This window comes from Microcaecilia unicolor, chromosome 7 (assembly GCF_901765095.1).
Source record: "Microcaecilia unicolor chromosome 7, aMicUni1.1, whole genome shotgun sequence".
Classification (NCBI taxonomy): Eukaryota; Metazoa; Chordata; class Amphibia; order Gymnophiona; family Siphonopidae; genus Microcaecilia; species Microcaecilia unicolor.
The window spans coordinates 175854182-175880089 of NC_044037.1; the positions used below are offsets into that span (position 1 = coordinate 175854182).

Sequence of the window (25908 nt, forward strand, 5' to 3'; positions counted from 1 at the left end):
GACTCAGAAAATGGCTATTATAAAATTGCATAGTAGAATACATGTACAAATATGAATTCAGACACGAAAGCAAGTATTTTTAGATTGTAAGCTCTGTCGAGCAGGGACTGTCTTCATGTTCAAGTGTACAGCGCTGGGTATGTCTAGTAGCGCTATAGAAATACTAAGTAGTAGTATGTGGTCCACTTGCAGGTTTTCCTGGGGGCAGGGTTATGAGGTGTGCACATACTTTACAAAATACATGTACACACAGTTGCATGCGCTTCAGAGCAGGTGTAAATTTGTGTAAGCATTTGTGTGCTATTGGAGATAAATCTGGGAGCCTGTCTTATAAAGGCATATATTCACACAATATAAAATATATGGGTACATATTCAGCCGGCAGCAGTGAGTGTTTTGCTGACTGCCAGTGGTGTTATTCCTGGATATTCAGTGCCTGGCCATGTCCGGGCTTTGGCATTGAATATCCAGCTTATGCAGTGCCAGCTAACACACAGCTGGTTAAGTCGATATTCAGAACATAACCAGCCATGGGTTACTGCATAAAGACAGGACTGTGTTTTATGCAGTCCCATTTATGAGGTTACCCTGGCCGGTTGAATGTTGGATATTGGCACTTAACTGGCCAAGTGCTGATTCCACCTCCATAATGCCCCCCAAAATAGCTGGCTTTAGGTTCAAACTGCTAGTTTTCAGTGGCACTAACCGGTTAAATGCTGCTGAAATTGAGCACATAGCCTCGAACAAGCGATTTAACTGGTCAGCAGCCATTTCTGGCCAGTTAAATCATTTTGAAGATCAACCAGTATGTGTTTTATTAAATATTAAAATTACCTCATAAAAGTAGAGATTTAAGCCTACAAATATTTTGATATATCAGTATAGATGAATGCCACACTGCATATACTTGGCTAAAGACTACTTCCTGTTTATTAATTTGATGAGCAAAATTATAGATCTTTCTGCTAGCTAGATCCGACATGATAGTTTGTAAACAAGAGGATTTAGTTTGAGTAAAGAGAAGGATTCTTGACAGACTGTGAGGCAGTTAAAGGTAGTGTAGCAAATCCAAATAAACATAAACAAATAAACTATAGCATAAGAAGCATGCGCATAAAAATCCTGGGCAAAGAAACTGGAAACCCTCAAGTTTGTATGATTACACTCATATCAGAGATTTCACAAGATATAGAAACTCATTATTGGTCAAATAATTAGTCAAAAATATTAACCAAGGTTAGCCTTTGAAAATCAGAAACTAAAAATCAAAAGGATAATTTTCAGCAAGACAGCATTGCTTGTGGGCCTGTGGGTGCAAGCTGAATTTCAAAGGGAAACTCCTTGGAGAGTTTTCATTTAAAATCTGTAATGGCCACTACTTGAAGGGACAATTTTAACCTGCATACTGTGTAGGAATCAAGTATGCAGGTTAAACAAAATGGATAGAATTGAAAATGAAATCTCCATGTGTACCGTAGCTAGCTCATCACAGACTTTCACCTCTTGTGCCTCCCCCTCCCAGGGAAGATTGGTACATATAATTTACTCCATAGAGAGAGTAGGCCCATTTTCAAAGGGGACTTTCCTTGAACAAACATTTATTTACTCATAAACATCCCATTAAAAATTGCCCCCCATAAGCCTTGCTAAAGCAGCAATATTCTAAATTTCTCAACATATCAACTTGCCAGTTTAGTGACTCTTGCTTCTTCTTTTCTTATTCCTGAACCTCTCTCCTTTTTATCATATTGACTTTATACTCTTGTAATAAACCCTTTTTTTTAAGAGCATTTGTTCCTTTGTATATACCATTTGCTTTGTGATATCCTCGTGTTTCAAGCATCAGTGTGATACTCAGTGCATTTTTTTCTAGCAAAAAAGGTGCTGGTACTCAAATGCCAGGCCACCCTTCAGGGGTGGGGTGATCACTGAGGGACCCACCCCACAATAGCCAGGCCTCCTGCAACCAGTCACAGAATCTGTGACAAGGCAGAATTGGTGTGTAGAGCCTGAGCTCTTTCATTAAAACTTTGGGTCCGTGGGTCAATTTTAGCCAACAGTGGAAAAGGTGCTGGTACTCAGTACCCCCTCAAAAGTACCTGGTGATACTTAACATGAGAATCAGGATGTGCAAAGCGATAAAGCTGCTTAACTGGGAGTGCTTTCAATATCACTGAACAGTGGTACATCTGAAAGAAAGAAAAATATTAATTGAAAAGTAAGAGGCATGAAAGCAGTTTGAGACTGAAGATTGAGAAAACAAGATTAATTTGTCCATCATGTTTGTTTATTTGATTCTTAATATACCATCTTTCATTCATCAAAGCAAAGCAATGTACCATTTAAAAAAAATGAAAAGAAATCCAGTAATCATAAAGGAAATATAAAAACAGAATAAAATAGAAAAGCAGAAAAAGTATAAGCAGCAAGGGTATGCCAGACTATATAGATTCCATTTCAAGTGGCATCTCCGTATGCCTGAATAAGTAAGTGGGTCTTAAGGGCCACCCTGAGCTTCATATATGATGATTCAAGCAGAATATGAGTAGGAAGTGAATTACGCCGTATGGAGGTCAAGAAAAAGGAATTCCCTATTGTGAGTAGATTCAAAGCATAGCATTACATTACATTACATTAAGTACTTTTATACCCCGCACTAGCCTCGTGAGTTCAGTGCGGTTTGCAAATTAAGAAACCAGGACAATCCTGGGACAGTTACAAATTTTCCCACTTAGCCACTAACAGTTAACGCATTTTTGGAGCTGAAATGTTTTTAGTAGTTTACAAAATCTTGTGTAGTCGGTCATTAGTCTTATATAGTCTAGTAAAGAATTCCACCACTCAGCTGATTGATGTGAAAATAATATAGATAAGCTGGATTGATATATTACTTTTTTAACAGTAGGTTAATGAAGAACTAAGTAGTGCCTAGACTTAATATTACAGTTTCTTCATGACAAACCTTGGGCAGTGGTTCTCAAACCTGGTCCTGGTGGCACCCCAGCCAGTCATGTTTCCAGGATACCCAATGAATATTCATGAGAGATATTTGCATGCACTGCCTCCACTGCATGCAAATCTATTTCATGAATATTTATTGTGGATATCCTGAAAACATGACTGGCTGAGGGGCATCCAAGTCCAGGTTTTGGGAACCACTGACCTGTGGGCCTAATTGTGAAGGATAGACAATATTGAGGTCTATAATTTCCTTGTTTTGTATACCGATTGGTAATTACAACTTTACTATATTGGATTTGCTTAGTATTGGAAAATTTCTATTCAAGTTTTTTCTTGATGTATAATAATAATTAATTAATATTTAAAGAATAAAGATAGCACATGCCTCAATTGGAAGCTAGTGAAGTTTCAAGAGGTGCAGCCATATTCTATACAGTCGGAAGTCTCCGCTTTTAACAATTGTTGACACCCCAAATATATATTACAATCAAAATATTAATATTAGTTCATTTTGATTATTGTAACGTATATTTGGAGTGTCAACAATTGTTAATGTTTGTACAATAAGCAGAACTAGCAGGGAGAACGACTAATCAGAAGCCTCAAGAGGAGTCAGAAAGTGAGAAGAAGAGAAAGGAGTTGCCAGTGAAGCTAATTAAGAAAGCCTTTGTAGAAAGCCTTATATACTAAAATAAGTAATTTAAATTGAATCCAGTTTGAAACTGTATTCCTGTGAAATGCATAAACAGAGGGGTTACATGGTCAAACTTAGAAGTGTGACATAAGAGCCGAATAGCAGTGTTTAAGTAGGGAGTTAGGAAAACATTCATATACTGTATTGGAATAAGTACAGCATGAAGTGACAGTTGTGTATAGAAGACTGAGTTGTGAAGTGTGGTGTCAAAAAGACTACATATTGATCTGAATTGCTTCAATGCCCAAAACCACTGGCTAGCTACATAGACTACCTGAGGTTTGAAAGAAATACATTTGATCAAGAATAATCCCCAGATATTTAAATGAGTCAGTTACTGGAATTGCTGATCATACAATAGATTAGAGATTCTGACAGGCGTGCCACAGGCGAAGTTGTCTAGTATTGATCACTGAGCCAATCTGCTCTTCTGAAGCACAGATCTACATCTGAAAGCTTTTCCTTTTTTCTTATTACGTTCAAAATATGGTCTGACTGCATGTAGATTTATTGTCTCTTTATTGAAATCCTGTGTAAAACAGATTTTATGTTGCAATTTCTAGTTTATTCCTGTGTGTTGTTAAATATGCTTTTATTCTTCTCTCCCCACCCCCTTCCACCCCCTACCCCCACACAGGGATCTTTTGTTCACTCAGATGTATGACAAGCTCAGTGAAAATTCAGTGGCCAAGGATGTTTTTCTAGACTGTTTGGAGCCATATATATTGAGTGACAAGTTGGTGGGGCTCACGGCACAGGTGATGAAGGACCTGCTTATCCACTTCCAGGACCGAAACATGATGGATAGTGTTGAGGCTTGCATTGTGCACATGGACATCACAAGCCTGGACATACAACAGGTGACACTGAATTTGATGAAGATTGCAAAACTGTAGCCTGAAGAAATGACTTGTTTTGAACTTGGGGTAATCGATCTGAGAAACCACAGATTTGCTTGTAAGGTGTTAACCTCCTGTCTTGGAAGGTAATAAAAAATGGGATAAATTAAAAAAAATGAAAAATCATAAAAGTATGTGGAAAGTCTTTGTTGACCTATTTCTAGGTTTCAGTCAAGTGTATTGGCAATGAATGGAAGCTAGCCATGATATATGATGTCATTTTTATGCAATGTATGCAGTTGTGTTATTTGCAATCATAAATAAGTTAATGTAGATAAGGATACAAAACTAAGATTTCATGCATGCTTATTAGGCAGTGAATGAGATTGTAAGTTTGTCATAGAATACAAAGTTGGAAGCAGAAGAAAGGAGTTATACAAATTTAATAAAGATCAGAACAATTGTTGCAATGATGCAGTAATAGATGTAGAGGAAGTATTCTTATGGAGCTAACTGTAGAATACCTCTCCAGAGAAGTACATTTTCAGCAGTATCTGAAGACAAAGAGAAAGCAGACATGGCTTGATGCAGTGGAATTTGATTACTAAGTAGAACATTCTAAGGGTCCTGTTTACTAAGGCGCATTAGCATTTTTAACACGCCTACAATTAGCGCGTGCGCTAACCATGTAGGCACCTATAGGGATATTGTAGTCATGTATACAGCTAACGCGCGTACATGGTTAATGCATGTTAAAAACACTAACACACCTATAACGCGGCTTAGTAAACAGGGCCCTAAATGTTCTTCATAGCTTAAATAGAATTGTGAAGAACTTCTTGATCTGCAGTGTCCAGGGAGATTTCAGTGAATAAAAAGCAATTTGGAAGCGGTTTATTAGAACAAGAGCAAAACTTATTTTGGTAGCCACTCATCTTTAGTTGTAACTTGTATGGTTAAAATTAGAGGTATGCTGACTAAAGGACTTGCAACACTTTATAAATGCTTATGTTTTTTCAATCATATAATCCATTGAATTATTTATTGAATCATGTATATTTTATAATTTAATTTATTTTCTCTATTTTTTTTCAGTTTTATATTGATACTTACAAACTTAAAGCAGAGGGTCAGCAAATTAAGGGATCCTTTTACAAAGCCGTGGTAAAAAGTGGCTTGTGGTAGTGTGGGCACATCTTTTAGGTGTGTGCTGGGCCATTTTTTACCGCAGCTAGGAAAAAGGCTGTTTTTTAATGAGCTGGGAAAATGGCCTACGCTGATATTAAAACTAGCGTGCGCACCTATTTATGATCTGAGCCCTTATTGCCACCCATTGACCTAACAGTAAGGCCTCACATGCTGCCCACGTGGTAACCATGCAGTATGCACCAACATGGGCACTCTGCTGGTTACTGCTGGGAGAACGCCCCCCTTGGTAGAAAATAGAAAATTATTTTCTACCGTGGGATTCGGTGCACCAAAATTGGAATTATCGCTGGGCACACACACTACCCCTGTGGTAGTGCCGATTGGGTGCGTTCTACTCACTCATTAGCTCTCCCATGCCTTTGTAAAAATGCCCCTAATAGAATAGCAAAGCATGATAAATAACAGAAAAAAAAATGAGAGAGTAGAAAAGAGGCTAGAGGGGAACAGTGGACTTCTGGCATCAGCATAACCTAGTCTGAAAAAGTGAATTTTCAAACCTACATTGTTTAATCAGACTTGACCAGAAGTCAGATTGAGGAGATCCATGAGATCAAAATGAAATATTTTCATGCTATGAGCTTTCTAATAATACTCATGGTTTTGTAATACTTTCAGTTTTATTTCTATTTATTTTTCTCAATGTTATTATGCTTGACACTGCTGATTGTTAAAAATTTAAAAATGTAACTTCCTCTTTGTTCTTTGCAGGTGGTTCTTATGTGCTGGGAAAACCATCTTTATGATGCAATGATTTATGTCTACAACAGCGGAATGAATGACTTCATCAGCCCAATGGAGGTAGAGTAGACATGCTCCACCTTACGTTTATTCATAGTAGTGTTACAGTAAAGGGTGGAAGCAGGAGATACTCGTAAAGTGAAATAGCATTGATTGGGGTATGCAGGAAAGTCCCACAGTTAATATGTATACTTTACACTACTAAAGGTAGGCATGGTTTTAGGATACAGAATTAGATTGATGGAGGTATGCAAAATACATTCCTGGTTGATGATTATATTAATGTATTGATGAAGATGGGCAGGATGTGTCCTTATTTAATGTCAGAGTATACTGATAAAGGAATTAGAATATATCCTTAGTTTATGCCTATAATTTATTATTGATTGAGATTATCTGGATCTACTCAATTATTTGCCATTTAAAGTCCATCATTACTAGTTTATTTAAATCACTCTGATGTGTGTAGTGCTTGATGGTCAGTTAAACTGTATTGCATTTCTTTATAACAGAACTTTTGCCTTATTAAAAATGTTTGGCTACATGAAACCTCTGCATTTAATGGTGATACACATGCCTAAAAAATACCTAGATGTCTGCATTTATACCTGCTCTGAGGCAGGCACAAGTGTCAGCTAACTGTTTTGCACCTGTGATGTGCACCAGTGATTGAGGGAGAAATTGAGCTTACCCCTGTGGATGTAAAAATCACCTTAAAATGTTTTTGCTGGGTTTATGAGTAACTTGTTACTGTTACAAGTAGTTTAGGGAATAAAATGGAAAACAAAAATCTCAAGAAGTTTGATTGAGCAATGTTGCGCTAGTTTGGATTGTGGGGAAGGCATTTTTGTTGAACCTTGTGCCCCCTTCTATTTTGTGCATGTAATTGACAATTGGATGAGCCAAGATTGCATAATGCTGTAAGTGATATGTTGTATGTTTTGCCCACTTGTTTGAACTATCAATAAAGACTTCTGGCAAATTTAAAAAAAAAAAGTTTTTGCTTGTCTCCTTAATTGTTTTTTTTTGGGTTCATGCTAAAAATCAGCTGGTGTTAAATGCTGAGATGCTCATTGGGCATTGGCACCGACATCGGAGGCGTCGACATCAATGTCAAGCATGGCAATAAAATCGGGAGCGTCGGTAAGCATGGCTGCTGCTAGATCCTCGGACACTGGCAGCAGTGAAGCATCGAGTAGGTCTCCACCTGCCTCGAAGCCTCCTGCTGGGCAGGGCCCCTGGGATCATCCATTGTTGGGCTCGACCCCGAGGCGACTTGTGGATTTGACATCGTCCTCATCAGCACCGAGGAGCCTGGATGACAAGCTTCAGGCAAAGGCCAAGAAGCATCGTCATCTACCCTCGACGCATGGTGCTGGGAGCTCTGAGGTGTCGAAGGATTTGGCACCTGAGAAGCATCAGTGCTGGGAGGACCACTCCCCCTCCATACAGGAGGTGCAGATAAGTTGGTCTCGAGGTCGGAGGCGTCGGCATCGACGTCGAGCATCACACCTGCATCGGGATCGTCGATAATCATGGCTGCTAGACCCTCGGACACTGGGAGCAGTGAAGCATCCAGTGGGTCTCCACCTGCCTCGAGGCCTCCTGCTGTGCAGGGCCTCTGGGACTCATCCATTGTCTTATCCGACCCCAAGGCGACACGTGGATTCGATGTTGTCCTCATCAGCACCGAGGAGCCTTGATGATGAGCTTCGGGTGAAGACCAAGAAACATCGTCATAGATCGCCCTTGACGCATGGTGCCAGGAGCTCCGGGGTGTTGAAGGATTCAGCACCCGAGAAGCATCGGCGCAGGAAGGACCATTCCCCCTCCATACAGGAGGTGCCGATTCGTCGGTCTCCTAGCAGCCAAGACCAAGCTCCTGCATCGACCCTAGCAGTTCTGCAACCTGAGCCTGAACCGGCACCCCAGCCTTTCCCGGTGTCAGCCCTCGATGAGCGCATCCGGGCCTTGCTCCATGAGCTTCTGGGTGGCCTTGGCATCGGGGGTGCTTGCACCTATTCTGCCTCTTGTTGCAGCTCCACTTGGCCCTCAGCCTGCAGTGTGAACTCCTACACCAATGACAAATGCGGCTCTACTGTCGACTGCTACCCAAACTGGCTCTTCCTCGATATCAGTGGAGGAAGCTTTGCCGGAGTTGAGGTGGGAGCCGGATTCTCGACGCCGTTCTTGAGGACATAGCTCCTTAACGTCGAGGTAGGTTTGGGCTCGACACTCCCACCAGGATGTATTGTCTGATACTGAGGAGGAACACTCATGGGATTCAGAGGACGATCCAAGGTACTTTTTCTCAGATGAGTCCTATGGAATTCCCTCTGAACCCTCCCCTCTTCCTGAAAGGAGAAAGTCTCCACCGGAGAGCCTTTCATTTTATTCTTTTGTTGTTAAAGTATGTGTTTTCTTTCTACGCAAGTTATGGTTGATCCGGAATTTGTTAGATTTTGAAGCTCTTGGTTCTTTATTCTATGCCTTTCTACACTTGAGATATGACTATTGTAACACCATCTATTCAGAGATCACAAAAACAAATCTTAAGAGACTACAATTGCTACATAACCCAGCCGCCTGAATACTTTGTCATGCCTCTCATTTTGATCACATATCACTACTTCTCCATCAGTTACACTAGTTACCTATTCAAAGTCAAATTTAAGATCTTGACTTTAACACACGAGGTTCTCTATAATGGTTCTCCTGCCTGTCTTGCCTCTCTGGTTATTTCTTATTTGCCTTCCCACACTCTCCGTTCATTGAATGACAGTAGATTGTAGACACAGAAGAACACTGGTCTTCACACACCCAAAATCACACAAGACACAGCGAAGATGACACACACAAAAAAATCTCTTGACAATTCTTTCAGAGAAGGCGACGCGTGGTTGTCGATCTTGCACAGCTTTTTTCTTTGAGCATTCTGCAAGACATTTTGGTGGGTTCTTTTCTTCCCGCCAAAGGAGAGGTTTTTGTATAGTGGTTACATTATACAAGCTTCCAATTCGGCATTCTATTGACAGATACATTGACCTTTTTAGATGTCTTTAAAGGGACTACAAAAACTCCTGAGGCGGGCCAGTTGGCCGAAACACGGCCATGTCCAGTCTTTAAAGCCATACAATAAATCTGGACTATTCAAGCATTGTCAAGGGATTTTTTTTTTGTGTGTGTCATCTTAGCAATAGATTGGTACTCCCACATCCCACTAAGGCCAGGTGAGAATCTACTAGATCCAGCACCTTCATTTTTGCACTACACCAGCTTTATAGAATGCATTACCATAACGTCTTTGGCTTGCATTACCACAACGTCTTTGGCTCGAACTATCTTACCCACTGGAGCAGGCTGAGTCACTTTACCAGTTGGCCAAGCAACAGAAGGCGTGTGAAAGTTCTTGGCCAGGGGTGCTTATGACACTTTTGATGTGACATCCAGGACCTTTGCCCAAAGGATAGCAATTCGCAGATTCTCATGGCTGCATGTTTCTGACTTGGAACATTCGGTTCAGCAGGGATTGGCGGATGCCCCATGCTGGGGGGGATAACCTTCTTGGAGAGAAGGTTGAAGAGGTTGCATACCAGATCAAAAAACATACTGATATCATCTCTTCTCTGTCCCACTAGATGCCTTCTGCATCTGCCTCCACATCTAGGAGGTCTTTTGGCAAAACAAGAAGGGGTCCTTATTTCTCTCAGAGGTGTAGGTATGCCTTCTCTTCTCGCCAGCCTGTTTAGGCTCAGCCCTAGTGTGCTCATTCTCGTCAACAGTGTTCACTCAAGGCCCCAGCTGCTCCCCAGTCAAAGCAGGGAATGGGTTTTTGACTGGCTCCCTCAGAGCATTGCTGCAGTAACAGTGTCCATTACAGATGACTTACCAGTTGGGGAGAGGCTGAAGTTTTTTCACGAAAGGTGGCCCCTTCTAATCTCCAATCGGTGGGTTCTCCAAATAGTGCATCTTGCATACGCCCTCAATTGGTCTCAGAAACCACAAAGTAGCCCACCAAGAGCTCTTTCTTTCAGCTCTCAACACAAGCAGTACTTGCAGAGGAACTCTCAGCCCTTCTGAAAGCCCATGCGGTGGAACCCGTTCCATTAGGGGAAGAAGGGTGGGGATTCTATTCCAGGTACAAATTCCTGGTCAATGAAAAATTCAGGATGGTTTCCCTGGGCACCCTTCTTCCCACGATTCAGGAAAACTGGCTATTCTCTCTGGACTTAAAGGATGCGTACACTTCCATCCCACCAGAAGTATCTACGATTTCAACTGGTTACACATCACTACCATTATCGCGTGTTGCCTTTTGGCCTCACGTCAGCTCCCAGGGTTTTCAGCAAATGTCTAGCTGTAGTTGCAGCATCGCTACGCAGATTGAGAGTCCATGTGTTTCCCTATCTCACCTCGGAGGACGGTACTCAGGAGTCCATATGGAGAACTGTTAGGGTGCTAGAGCATATGGGGTTCATTTTAAACTATCCCAAGTCTCACCTTCGCCCTGCCCAACAGTTGTTCATAGGAACCCTGCTCGATACACAGACTGTTTGAGCTTACCTTCTGGGGCCAAGAGCGGACACTCTCATCACTCTGGCGTCTCAAGTTTGAGCCTCTCAGCAGGTCATGGCTTGGCAGATGTTGAGGTTGTTGGGCCACATGGCTTCCACATGAGATCTGTCCAATGGACCCTAACTTCTCAGTGGTATCAAGCCATGGAGAATCTGGAAGATATCATCCAAATGTCCCCAGAACTTGTTCACTCACTTCACTGGTGGACCATTTGATCCAATTTGACTCTGGGACTTCCATACCAAATGCCTTAGCCGCAAAAAGTGCTGACGACAGATGCATCCCTCCTGGGTTGGGGAGCTCATGTAGATGTGCTCCACACTCAAGGTGTTGGGTCCTCCCAGGAAACAAATCTTCAGATCAATCTTCTGGAGCTCTGGGTGATCTGGAACACTCTAAAAGCTTTCAGAGATCAGCTGTCTCACCAAATGTTGCTCATTCAAACAGACAACCAGGTTGCAATGTAGTACACCAATAAGCAGGTGGGCATTGGATCACGCCCTCTGCGTCAGGAGGCTGTCCTGATATGGCATTGGGCTCGCCATCATGGCATGTACCTATGAGTCACTTATCTGGCAGGCAAAAACAACAGCCTGGCTGCAAAGAAGTGGGAAAATGTGGGATACAAATGCAATAAATAAATAAACTAGAGGGTTATGCAACTGCAAGAATGGTCTCTCAGCATGACTGTTGTCTGCAAGATCTTCTGAGCGTAGGGCCCCCCTCTGATCTCTTTGCCACTCAAATCAATCACAAAGTCCCTCGGTTCTGTTCCAGGCTTCAGGCCTAAGGCAGACTAGTGTCAGATACCTTTCTTCTCTGTTAGGGGACAGGTCTGCTGTATGCTTATCCTCCCATACCTCTTGTGGGGAAGACTTTACTAAAACTCAAACAAGACCGCAGAACCATGATTCTGATCATTCCGTGCTGACCTTCGCAGATCTGGTTCCCTCTACTTCTGGAGCTATCCTCCGAAGAACCATGGAGATTGGAGTGTTTTCCGATTCTCATAACTCAGAATGAGGGTTCTTTTCTACATCCTAACCTTCAATATCTGGCTCTCACAGCCTGGATGTTGAGAGCATAGAATTTGCTTCCTTGGGTCTTTCGGAGGGAGTCTCTCAAGTCTTGCTGGCTTCTAGGAAAGATTCCATTAAAAGGTGTTAATTCTATCAAATGGAAGAGGTTTGATGTCTGATGTGAGAGCAAAGCCCTAGATCCCCTTGCTTGCCCTACACATACCCTGCTTGACTACCTTCTAAACGTATCTGAGTCTGGTCTTAAGACCAACTCCATAAGGGTTCACCTCAGTGCAGTTAGTGCTTATCGTGTATAAGGTAAGCCCATCTACTATTACTACTACTTAGTATTTCTATACGCTCTGGACAGCCTCTAGTTGTCCGATTCAAGAGAGGTTTGTGTTTGTCAAAGCCCCCTGTCAAACCTCCACCAGTGTCATGGGACCTCAGCATCATTCTCACCCAGCTGATGAAAGCTCCTTTCGTGCCACTGGATTCCTGTCATCTGAAGTACTTGAATTGGAAGATCATTTTCTTGGTTGCTGTTACTTCATCTTGTAGAGGCAGTGAGCTTCAGGTGTCAGTAGTGGATGCACCTTATATTAAGTTCCTCTTCACACACACTAAGTTCCTTCCAAAGGTGGTGTCAGAGTTCCATCTGAACCAGTTGATTGTCTTGCATTCTTTCCCTGACTTCATGCCCATCCTGGTGAAATCGCCTTGTACACCTTGGATTACAAGAGAGCATTGGCCTATTAGATGGAGCGGATCAGGCCCCTCAGATAGTCCGCCCAGCTTTTTATTTCTTTAGATCTCAACAGGATGGGGGTCGCCATCGGGAAACGCACCATCTCTAATTGGCTGGCAAATTGCATTTCCTTCACTTATGCCCAGTCTGGGCTGATCCTAGAGGGTCATGTCACAGCTCATAAAGTCAGAGCCATGGTTGCGTCGTTAGCACACTTGCGGTCAGCCTCCATTGAAGAAATTTGCAAGGCTGCGACATAGTCTTCAGTCCATACATTCACATCTCATTACTGTTTGGAACAGAATACCCAACGCGATAGTTGGTTCAGGCAGACAGTGTTGCAGGTTTCTGTTTGGGGTCTAGAATCCAACTCCACCCCCCTTAGGCCCGTTTTATTCTGTTCCAGGCTACACTCTCTCTCAGTTTGTATATAATTTCAGGTTAATCTTAGTTATGTTCTCACCGTTGCGAGGTCCAGTTCACAAATGTTTGGTTTTTTTCGTTGAGCCTCAATATTAGGGATTCCCCACTTGTGAGAATAAATAGGCCTGCTTGTCCTCGGAGAAAGCGAAGATACTTGTCTGTAGCAGGTATTCTCCGAGGACAAGCAGGCTGCTTGTTCTCACGACTGGGTGACGTCCGCGGCAGCCCCCATCAAACGGAAGAAGCTTCGGGGGCGGTCCGCACGCAGGGCACGCCCACCGCGCATGCGCGGCCGTCTTCCCGCTCGTGCGTGACCGTTCCCGCGCCTGGAGAGAGACGTGTTGCACATCTCTCTCTTCGTCAGCCCCGGAAAACCGTCGCGTTGTTCGCGAACCTTCTTTGTTTTTTTTCGTTGTTGTTGTCGCGCGTTCCGCAAGGGTTTTTTCTTCTCTTGTTAAAAAAAAAGAGAACGCGCTGTTTTTTCCCTCGTTTCTAGCGGGGGCGTTGCGTTGCGGCCTTGTGGCCGCGCGGTCGATTTGTTTTTCGAGGTGTGATTTTACCGCCACCATCGACGACTTTGATTTCGCCGACGCGATTTTTCCGTCGATGTCCTCGAAGGTCCCGAGTGGATTTAAAAAGTGTGGTCGGTGCGGCCGGCCTATCTCGCAGACCGACACCCACGCTTGGTGCCTCCAGTGCCTCGGGCCGGAGCACGATACCAAGTCGTGTACTTTGTGTCTTGGTCTCCGGAAACGGACTCAAGTTGCGAGGCAAGTTCTTCGGGACCGTATTTTTGGAACTTGCGCCGGCCCCTCGACGTCGACGGCATCGATATCGACGGCCGGTTCTTCGGTACCGATATCGATGTCCGCGAAATCGGCACCGATGGCATCGACCCCAGGAGCACAGGTCCCGTCGGCCCGCCGGTCTTCCGGTGAGGGTAGGGTTGAGAGGCCACGTGGCCAATCAGCCCCGGTCACTCCCTCTGCTCATGGCCCTCGGGACCGAACCCTGTCTGATCCGGCCCCTCGAGACCGAGGGGGATCGACCTCCTCCTCCTCCATACCACCTAGCGCCGATGACGGGCACCGTAAGAAACCAAAGAAGCACCGTCATCGGTCGCCATCGATGCACCCGGCCTCCGGCGCCGGAGAGGAGTCGACGCCGGGTAAGCGTCAGCGTCGAGAGGAGAGGTCCCCCTCGGTAGTGGAGGTACCGACGCGTCAGGGTCCTAGCACTTCGGTGCAGTCTCCTGGACCCGAGCAGCTTCCGGCACCGACGCCTCTACCGGCCCCCCCCGTCTTTCCCAGCAGCGGGCCTGGACGAGAGCCTCCGAGCCATCCTTCCGGGGATCCTGGAAGGGCTGATGCGCCAGGCTGTGCCAGCGCCGGGGGTGCTTGCGCCCTCGGCGCCGTTGACTGTGGCGCCGGCGAGCTCTAGCCCGGTGCCAAGGCCTTTGACACCGACACCGCTTGCGGCGCCGGTCTCGACCGCCACGCAGGTGGAGTCCCCGTCTACGTCGATGGAGGGAGCTTCGTCCCCGCCGGCGCGGGAGTCCACCGCTCGACGACACCGAGGCCTCGACGTCGAGCCGGGCCCGGTTGAGGACTCAGCTACATGAGCTTATGTCCGATACCGAGGAAGAGGCCTAGTGGGGGGAGGAGGAGGACCCCAGATATTTCTCCTCAGAGGAGTCTGTGGGCCTTCCCTCCGACCCCACGCCTTCACCAGAGAGGAAGCTCTCGCCCCCTGAGAGCCTCTCCTTTGGCTCCTTTGTTAGGGATATGTCTATATGCATTCCCTTCCCCGTGGTCTCTGTGGACGAGACGAGGGCTGAGATGCTCGAGGTCCTCGACTATCCATCACCACCTAGAGAGTCCTCCACGGTGCCGTTGCACAATGTCCTCAAAGAGACACTGCTTCGGAACTGGATGAGACCATTATCTAATCCCACCATCCCCAAGAAAGCAGAGTCCCAGTACAGAATCCACTCGGACCCAGAGTTAATGCGGCCTCAATTGCCCCATGACTCGGCGGTCGTGGATTCTGCTCTCAAGAGGGCACGGAGTTTGAGGGATACCGCCTCGGCGCCCCCGGGGCGGGAGTCTCGCACTCTGGACTCGTTTGGGAGGAAGGCCTACCAATCTTCCATGCTCGTGACCCGCATCCAGTCTTACCAGCTCTACACGAGCATCCACATGCGGAACAATGTGAAGCAACTGGCGGACCTGGTTGATAAGCTCCCGCCGGAGCAGTCCAGGCCCTTTCAGGAGGTAGTCAGGCAGCTGAAGGTGTGCAGAAAGTTCCTGTCCAAGGGTATATATGACACCTGTGACGTGGCGTCTCGTGCTGCGGCCCAAGGTATAGTGATGCGCAGGCTCTCATGGCTGCGTGCCTCTGACCTGGACAACCGCACCCAGCAGAGACTGGCTGACGTCCCTTGCCGGGGGGATAATATTTTTGGCGAGAAGGTCGAGCAGCTGGTGGACCAACTGCATCAGCGGGAAACCGCCCTCGACAAGCTCTCCCACCGGGCGCCTTCAGCATCCACCTCAGCAGGTGGACGTTTTTCCCGGGCCCGGCAGGCTGCGCCCTATGCTTTTACCAAGCGTAGGTACACCCAGCCGGCCCGAAGGCCTCGACAGGCACAGGGACAGCCCCAGCGCGCTCGTTCTCGTCAACAGCGTGCGCCTAAGCAGCCCCCTGCGCCTCCACAGCAAAAGCCGGGGACGGGCTTTTGACTGGATCCACTGGAGCATAGCCGCCCTCAAAGTGTCCGTGCCGGATGATCTACCGGTCGGAGGGAGGTTAAAATTTTTTCACCAAAGGTGGCCTCTCATAACCTCCGACCAGTGGGTTCTCCAAATAGTGCGGTGCGGATACGCCCTAAATTTGGCCTCCCTTCCACCAAATTGTCCTCCGGGAGCTCAATCCTTCAGCTCCCATCACAAGCAGGTACTTGCAGAGGAACTCTCCGCCCTTCTCAGCGCCAATGCGGTTGAGCCCGTACCACCCGGGCAAGAAGGGCAGGGATTCTATTCCAGGTACTTCCTTGTGGAAAAGAAAACAGTTGGGATGCGTCCCATCCTAGACCTGAGAGGCCTGAACAAATTCCTGGTCAAAGAAAAGTTCAGGATGCTTTCCTTGGGCACCCTTCTGCCAATGATTCAGAAAAACGATTGGCTATGTTCCCTGGATTTAAAGGACGCATACACTCACATCCCGATACTGCCAGCTCACAGACAGTATCTCAGATTCCGCCTGGGCACACGGCATTTTCAGTATTGTGTGCTGCCCTTTGGGCTTGCCTCTGCCCCCCACGGGTGTTCACGAAGTGCCTCGTGGTGCTCGCGGCGTATCTACGCAAGCTGGGAGTGCACGTGTTCCCATATCTCGACGATTGGCTGGTCAAGAACACCTCGGAGGCAGGAGCTCTCCAGTCCATGCAGTGCACTATTCACCTCCTGGAGCTGCTGGGGTTTGTAATAAATTACCCAAAGTCCCATCTCCAGCCAACCCAGTCTCTGGAATTCATAGGAGCTCTGCTGAATACCCAGACGGCTCAGGCCTTCCTTCCCGAAGCGAGGGTCAACAACCTCAGCAGGTCACAGCTCGGCAGATGTTGAGACTTCTGGGTCATATGGCCTCCACAGTTCATGTGACTCCCATGGCTCGTCTTCACATGAGATCTGCTCAATGGACCCTAGCTTCCCAGTGGTTCCAGGCCACCGGGAATCTAGAAGATGTCATCCGCCTCTCCACCAGTTGCCGCACTTCACTGCTCTGGTGGACCATTTGGACCAATTTGACCCTGGGACGTCCATTCCAAATTCCACAGCCCACGAAAGTGCTGACGACGGATGCATCTCACCTGGGGTGGGGAGCTCATGTCGATGGGCTTCACACCCAGGGTCTGTGGTCCCTCCAGGAAAAGGATCTGCAGATCAACCTCCTGGCGCTCCGAGCGATCTGGAACGCATTGAAGGCTTTCAGAGATCGGCTGTCCTGCCAAATTATCCAAATTCGGACAGACAATCAGGTTGCAATGTATTACACCAACAAGCAGGGGGGCACCGGATCTCGCCCCTTGTGTCAGGAAGCCGTCGGGATGTGGCGTTGGGCTTGCCAGTTCGGCATGCTCCTCCAAGCCACATACCTGGCAGGTGTAAACAACAGTCTGGCCGACAGACTGAGCAGAGTCATGCAACCGCACGAGTGGTCGCTTCATTCCAGAGTGGTACGCAAGATCTTCCGAGAGTGGGGCACCCCCTCGGTGGACCTTTTCGCCTCTCAGACCAACCACAAGCTGCCTCTGTTCTGTTCCAGACTTCAGACACACGGCAGGCTAGCGTCGGATGCCTTTCTCCTTCATTGGGGGACCGGCCTCCTGTATGCTTATCCTCCCATACCTTTGGTGGGGAAGACCTTACTGAAGCTCAAGCAAGACCGCGGCACCATGATTCTGATCGCGCCCTTTTGGCCCCGTCAGATCTGGTTCCCTCTTCTTCTGGAGTTGTCCTCAGAAGAACCGTGGAGATTGGAGTGTTTTCCGACTCTCATTTCGCAGAACGACGGAGCGTTGCTGCACCCCAACCTTCAGTCTCTGGCTCTCACGGCCTGGATGTTGAGGGCGTAGACTTTGCTTCGTTGGGTCTGTCGGAGGGTGTCTCCCGTGTCTTGCTTGCCTCTAGGAAGGATTCCACTAAAAAGAGTTACTTTTTCAAGTGGAGGAGGTTTGTCGTTTGGTGTGAGAGCAAGGCCCTAGAACCTCGTTCTTGCCCTGCACAGAACCTGCTTGAATACCTTCTGCACTTATCAGAGTCTGGCCTCAAGACCAACTCAGTAAGGAATCACCTTAGTGCGATTAGTGCTTACCATTATCGTGTGGAAGGTAAAGCCATCTCTGGAGAGCCTTTAGTCGTTCGATTCATGAGAGGCTTGCTTCTGTCAAAGCCCCCTATCAAGCCTCCTGCAGTGCAATGGGATCTCAACGTCGTCCTCACCCAGCTGATGAAACCTCCTTTTGAGCCACTGAATACCTGCCATCTGAAGTACATGACCTGGAAGGTCATTTTCTTGGTGGCAGTTACTTCAGCTCGTAGGGTCAGTGAGCTTCAAGCCCTGGTAGCTCATTCTCCATATACCAAATTTCATCACAACAGAGTAGTGCTCCGCACTCACCCAAAGTTCCTGCCGAAGGTGGTGTCGGAGTTCCATCTTAACCAGTCAATTGTCTTGCCAACATTCTTCCCCAGGCCGCATACCCGTCCTGCTGAACGTCAGTTGCACACATTGGACTGCAAGAGAGCATTGGTGTTCTACTTGGAGCGGACACAGCCCCACAGACAGTCCGCCCAATTGTTTGTTTCTTTCGACCCTAACAGGCTAGGGGTCGCTGTCGGGAAACGCACCATCTCCAATTGGCTAGCAGATTGCATTTCCTTCACTTACGCCCAGGCTGGGCTGGCTCTTGAGGGTCATGTCACGGCTCATAGTGTTAGAGCCATGGCAGCGTCAGTGGCCCACTTGAAGTCAGCCACTATTGAAGAGATTTGCAAGGCTGCGACGTGGTCATCTGTCCACACATTCACATCACATTACTGCCTCCAGCAGGATACCCGACGCGACAGTCGGTTCGGGCAGTCGGTGCTGCAGAATCTGTTTGGGGTGTAAATCCAACTCCACCCTCCAGGACCCGCATTTATTCTGGTCAGGCTGCACTCTCAGTTAGTTGTTCTTCGTAGGTCAATTTTCTGTTGTTCCCCCGCCGTTGCGAGGTTAAATTGACCTGGGTTCTTGTTTTCAGTGAGCCTGAGAGCTAGGGATACCCCAGTCGTGAGAACAAGCAGCCTGCTTGTCCTCGGAGAAAGTGAATGATACATACCTGTAGCAGGTGTTCTCCGAGGACAGCAGGCTGATTGTTCTCACCTACCCTCCCTCCTCCCCTTTGGAGTTGCGTTTTATCTTTTCTTGCTTGTCATTCAACTGGCGGGAACGGTCACGCACGGGCGGGAAGATGGCTGCGCATGCGCGGTGGGTGTGCCCTGCGTGCAGACCGCCCGCGAAGCTTCTTCCGGTTGATGGGGGCTGCCGCGGACGTCACCCAGTCGTGAGAACAATCAGCCTGCTGTCCTCGGAGAACACCTGCTACAGGTATGTATCATTCACTTTCTCCGAGGACCGTAGGCCTTATATTCTCACAATCCCTCCCACCACCCCTTGGAGTTGTCTCCTTTCTTATTTTTACGTTTTTGCTGTAGTATATAACTGAGGAGACCACGCTCTCGTGGCAGGCGGGAAGGCACTCGTGCTTGCACGGTGGAGCATGTCTTGGACTCCACAAAGCTCTATTTATGCTAGTCATAAGTCCTGGACCAGGCAACGCGGATCGGCGTCACCCACTTGTGAGAATTTAAGATCTGCTGTCTTCGGAGAATACCTGCTATATGTAAGTATTTTCGCTTAACATGCAGAAAAGACCTTTTCTAAAATTATTCTACAGTATTCATGTGGTAACAAGACAGCTTATGCTTATACATGTGCCTCTTGTAGGAATTCCTAGGGGTGAAGTTGTGTAGTTGTGTGGTATATATGTGTATTTAATAACAATATATGAGTACGCTCTGCATCTAAGCAAGTGTAAATGTGTGGATTGGCATTTATGCACTACAGGGACTGGTTCTAGAAGCTTGTTTTTTTAAAACCACGTAGCTGTCTATGTTGTCTTTATAAGATAAGCTTCAAATAGGCACCATATTGAACTTCTCACATAGTATCTTGTTATAAAATCTGTCCCTTAAAAATAAATTGGGATTGGACACTCAAATGGTCGTAACCCAGTTGGAAACAGATGGGGGTGGTAATGGTAGACACTTGGAGGGGCATAATCGAAAGCGAACACCCATCTCCATGGGCGACTATCTCCGAGGACGGGTACGCGAAGGGGCGGGACAGACCGTATTTTCGAAAAAGATGGGCGTCCATCTTTTGTTTCGATAATATGGTTGGAGCCGGGAAAATGCATCAGATTTCAGCAGATTTGAGCTGGGCGGTATGAGTTTTCAGCGATAATGTAAACCGAAGGCGCCCAGCTCAAAAACGAACAACTCCAAGGCATTTGGTCGTGGGAGGGGCCAGGATTCGTAGTGCACTGGGCCCCCTCACATGCTGGGGCACTTGTAAAAAGTAAAATAAAAAATTAAAATGCCTCCCAAGTCCATAGCTTCCTTACCTTGGGTGCTGAGCCCCCCAAATCCCCCCAAGACCCACTCCCCACAACTCTACACCATTACCATAGCACTTATGGGTGAAGGGGGGCACCTAGATGTGGATACGGGGGTTTTAGAGGGCTCCCATTTACCAGCACAAGTGTAACAGGTAGGGGAGGGATGGGCCTGGGTCCACCAGCCTGAAGTCCACTGCACCCACTAACAACTGCTCCAGGGACCTGCATACTGCTGTGATGGAGCTGGGTATGACATTTGAGGCTGGCATACAGGCTGGAAAAAAAAAGGTTTTAAAGTTCTTTTTTTGGGTGGGAGGGGGTTAGTGACCACTGGGGGAGTCAGGGGAGGTCATCCCCGATTCCCTCCGGTGGTCATCTGGGCAGTTGGGGCACTTTTTGTGGACTTCTTTGTGAAAAAAAAGGGTCCAAAAAAAGCGGCCCAAATTCTTGCTTCTGCCGCCCTTCTTTTTTCCATTATCGGCCGAGCGCGCCCATCTCTCCTCAGCCGATAAACACGCCCCAGTCCCGCCTTCACCACGCCTCCTCTACTACTACTTTTCATTTCTATAGCGCTACTAGACGTATGCAGCGCTGTTCACTTGAACATGAAGAGGCAGTCCCTGCTCGACAGAGCTTACAATCTAATTAGGACAGACAAACAGGACAAACAAGAGGTAATGGAATATTAAAGTGAGGATGATAAAACTTGCAAAGGCATAAAATATAAAGTGATGCACGCATCAACCTTTTCCTATATGAGCACGCAATTCTGGAACAAACTATCACGAAACCTAAGAACGACCTATGAACTAACCAACTTCCGCAAACTACTAAAGACTTATCTTTTTGAAAAAATCTATCAAAAGGATCAAAGCACATGAAGACCACACACACTGTTGGCAACGCATTAACACATTCTCCTATTACACCTATCCCCATAATTCTAACACACCCAGCCTTTTTCTCTTCACTATTATTCTTTCCCCTTATCGATACCTGGACATTGTTTCAACTCAACCCTCATAATGTAACCATAATCATGTAATAACTTATTGTAAGCCACATAATCATGTAATAACTTATTGTACTTCCATCGTTACAATGTATTGTAAGCCACACTGAGCCCGCAAATAGGTGGGAAAATGTGGGGTACAAAAGCAATAAATAAAATAAATAAATAAGGGTTCTGAACATATGAACAAGGGTTAGGAGTTAAAAGCAGCATCAAAAAGGTGCGCTGTTAGCTTAGATTTGAAGACAGTCAGAGATGGAGCTTGACATACCGGCTTAGGAAGTCTATTCCAGGCATATGGTGCAGCAAGATAAAAGGAACGGAGTCTGGAGTTAGCAGTGGAGGAGAAGGGTGCAGATAAGAGAGATTTACCCAGTGAACGGAGTTCCCTGGGAGGAATGTAGGGAGAGATGAGAGGTACTGAGGAGCTGCAGAGTGAATGCACTTATAGGTCAATAAGAGGAGTTTGAACTGTATGCGGAAACGGATTGGAAGCCAGTGAAGTGACTTGAGGAGAGGGCTAATATGAGCGTAACGACCCTGGAGGAATATTAGTCATGCAGCAGAATTTTGAACAGATTGAAGAGGAGAGCGATGGCTAAGTGGGAGACCTATGAGAAGCAAGTTGCAATAGTCTAAGTGAGAGGTGATAAGAGCGTGGATGAGGGTTCTGGTAGTGTGCTCAGAAAGGAAAGGGCGACAGACTGCAGTTGGAGGCGCCCAAAATCGGCTTTCAATTATACCGATTTCGGCGCCCATGGGAGAAAGGCGCCCATCTCCCGATTTGGGTCAAAATATGGGCGTCTTTCTCTTTCGAAAATAAGCCTGTTGGTTGACTAAGTTTAGGAAAATAATGGGATAGGAGAAATTAGCAACTGTGGTTAAAGCGCAAGAGGACAGGTGGGATTCACCATGGGAACCTTGGAGATGTACCATCCAAAAGAGATGTACTAGATAGGATGAGAGAGATTGATAAGCACAGCTCAGGAGAGGGACCTTGGTGTGATGGTGTCTGATGATCTCATGGTGATGAAACAATGTGACAAGACAGTGGCCATGGCCAAAAGGATATTAGGCTACATTGAGATGGGTATAACTAGCAGAAGAAAGGAGATGTTGATTAAAGGAGATGTACAAGTTGTTGGTAAGGCCCCACTTGGAGTATTGTGTTCGGTTTTGGAGGCCATATCTTGCTAAGGATATAAAAAGACTTGAAGCGGTTCAGAGAAAAGCAACAAAAATGATGTGGGTTTGCATCGCAAGATGTATTAGGAGAGACCTGAACATGTATACCCTGGAGGAAAGGAGAAGTAGGTGTGATGTAATATACAGATGCTCAAATATGTGAAATATTTAATCTACAAATAAACATTTCCCGGAGATGGGGAGGTGGTAGAATTAAGAGGATGTGAACTGAGGCTACAGAGGGGCCGACTCAGGAAATACTTTTTCACAGAGAGATGCCTGGAATGCCCTCCCATAATAGGTGGTGGAGGTGAAAAAAGTAACGGAATTCAAAAATGCATGAGATAAACACAGAGGAGTCCTCTTTAGAAGGAATGGATCCAAAGAAGCTTAGCAGTGATTAGATAGCAACACCAGTAATTGTGAAACAAAGCCAGTGCTGGGTGGACTTCTACAGATTGTGTCCTGATCGTAGCTGGACAGATTTGGATGGATTGGAGTAGAGCATCGATGACAACTTCAGAAGTTGGAGAACAAGGACAGTGCTGGGCAGACTTCTACGGTCTATGCCCTGAATATGGCAAGGATGAATCCAAGATCAGTTATACATATGTAGTATCACATCATATTTTATGCTATGAGTTTATCATTTTGGACAGACTGGATGGGCCATATAGGTCTTTATCTGCTGTCATCTACTATGTTACTATGCTATGCTATGTATATGAGATATAATGGATTGAGGCCAATGGGGGATATTGGAAAAATGGTGGCTTGGTTTAAAAATGGAGGAGGGGGTAGGGAAGAGGAGGTGTAGATCCAGCTCAGCAGGGGACCAGGGTTATAGGGAAAGTACTGATTGAGGAAGACTCGATCACTACTAGGGTACTGACCTATTAGAGGTTTGGCTCAATAAGACAGAAGACTCACCTGAGGAAAGGATTTGAGATGTTTTGGAAAGTTCAAAAAACGTTTTGTATAGATTTGCGTATCGTTCAGTTTGTACAGTTGCAGGAATAATGGTTCAGAAATAAAGGAAAATATGTCATGTGTAAGACTCTTTAGATCATTTGGATGAAAATTTTTTTTCTGAGGCATGACATGATAGTATCTATTAAAAAAATGTGTTGAGAGGAATCATATAGTGTAAGTGATTTTTGATGGAAAGTAATTCATAGTAATGTGTATTCCAGTGCATGATTGTCATTTGGAATGCTTAGATGTTTCATTTATTTAATGTTAAAATAACACGTCTTAATGGTAGCCCTCGATAACGTTCCCCCCCAAATGAAATCAGAAGCTTTGTAAACATAAGTAAAAAGAACTTAATTTTATAGAAAGTTGCCTAGGCTGAGAGGGCAAAACGTTGCTTATTTGAAGCCTGCTTTCTGAAGACAGGTTGGTGCCTATGTATCTTTATAAAATATTAGCATAATCCTGCAGAAATCTTGGGTACAACACACTCATGTACATTTGCACCTACCTGCTCAGAAGAGAAGGAGTACTGCTCCTGTGAGAGAATGCTGTAATTATCTGCCTGAATGTTAGACTAATAGGGGAAAGAGTATTTTCAATCACCTGTAGTTTGCCCTTGACACAATCTAAGACAAAATGTGGCCACGTTGTCCTTGGTTTTAATAAATTCCTTTTTTCTGCAATCTGCTTGTTTGCTGTGTTGTTTTCTGCTTGAGCATCTGCAGACCACTGCCTCCCTGTGGTTCTGCTATTTTATAACATATGTGCATAAATCTTGCTTCTGTTCATACTTTGCCCAAACTCTGTCCTACAACATGCCTACACCAAATGCTTATACAATTATGCGTGATCTTGCCATCATGCATGTTACTCCCATGATGTACTTTGGCACTATTACACAATTTTAATTAACTGGTCTTTTATTCACAAACATTTTTGTAGGTGTGCTTTAAATTTCAAAACTAGAATTTTTATATGGATCATTAAATAACAATATATATGTAATAAATGTAAAATATATCCTTTTTCCAATGTGACAAAACATTAAATCAATTCATCTACTTAGAATGGAAAATAGTTAGAAAAATGTCAATGTGTTTAAGTTTAGCTTTTATTGCATTAATTTAGAAATGCTAGTAACTTTTATTTCTTTTTTTTAGAAACTATTCAAGGTCATTGCCTCTCCGCTTAGTGCAGGAAAGGCTCTTACAGGTAAGAATATTTCACACTGTTAAATTTTCTTTCTCTTTTTGCTTTCCAGCCAACAGAATGTTGGAAAGTAATCATAAAAAAGAGAACTCTGGGAGCAAAATAACTTTCTGAAAAAGGTCATATGTTCGCAAAATTTGGCATACTGGAAAAAAAGGGAATATCTCAATTTCCAAAACCTGAGTTAATATTTTAGTAGAATGGAACATTCTAAAAATATATATCTTTGCTTTACTGTGTGAGGCAGTTCAAGACTGTAGGATGCTGTTGAGCATTCACTTCTAAAGACCCTGTGCACCTTCCCAGCAATTTTGATCTAGAACATTATTCCAGTTTGCTCAATTACTAAGTTCTACTTTTGAAAGCAAGTGGTGAAGAGTGGACTATTTCTTAAAGAGATGGAAAAGCATTTCAAGACGTCTGGCAAGATAAATCAAGTGGGGAAAACCCCACACCCCCAAACTGACTGTTTTCCCCTTTTTCACTCTGAACATTGGCTTCCTGTCGCATACCAGATTCCCTTCAAATACCTTACAATTGTCCATCAGGATTTTTATTCAGGACTCCCCTTATTTCTTTTTGGTCTTCTTATTCCTTATGTCCTTCAGTGATTCCTCTGTTCCACTCAGCAATGTCATCTTGTAGTGCCCTCTCACAGTCTCTGGAATAATCTTCTACTCACTATCATAACCAAATTTTTAAGAAATTTAAAAGCACCCTTAAAGCTCATCTCTTTATGCTGGCCTTTCTGAAACTTTAGCTTATTGAGTATTGAGCATGTGCTCAACTGACCTGAGAACCACTGTTGATAAGGGAACAGGACTACTGGTATATCAAAGATCAGTTATGTATGGTTGTGGAGTGGGGGGGGGGGGGGTTAGTTTGGGGCAGGATGGAGATGCTGGGCAATGTTGGAGTGGGGGTATAGAAACAAATGGCGAAATGTTTGGCTGTGCCGTTAAGAGACCTTATTTTAAAACATTATAATCTAAAATATTGATCAGATGATGAGGAGAGAGAGAGTAAGTGAGTGAACTTAGGAAATCAAATACACTAGTGTTTAACTTTAGAAAAGGTGATTACGACAAAATGAGAA

At 45.4% G+C, this 25908-nt stretch overlaps 1 protein-coding gene across 1 annotated transcript in view; it reads left to right on the forward strand.

Moving 5' to 3' along the window:
• Positions 1-25908, forward strand: part of VPS8 (VPS8 subunit of CORVET complex) — a 932181-nt gene that overhangs the window by 300748 nt on the left and 605525 nt on the right. The window contains exons 22-24 of the mRNA XM_030209561.1: positions 4293-4515; positions 6412-6501; positions 24764-24815. Of these exons, the coding sequence (XP_030065421.1) occupies positions 4293-4515; positions 6412-6501; positions 24764-24815 (365 nt within the window). The remainder of the gene's footprint in view (positions 1-4292; positions 4516-6411; positions 6502-24763; positions 24816-25908) is intronic.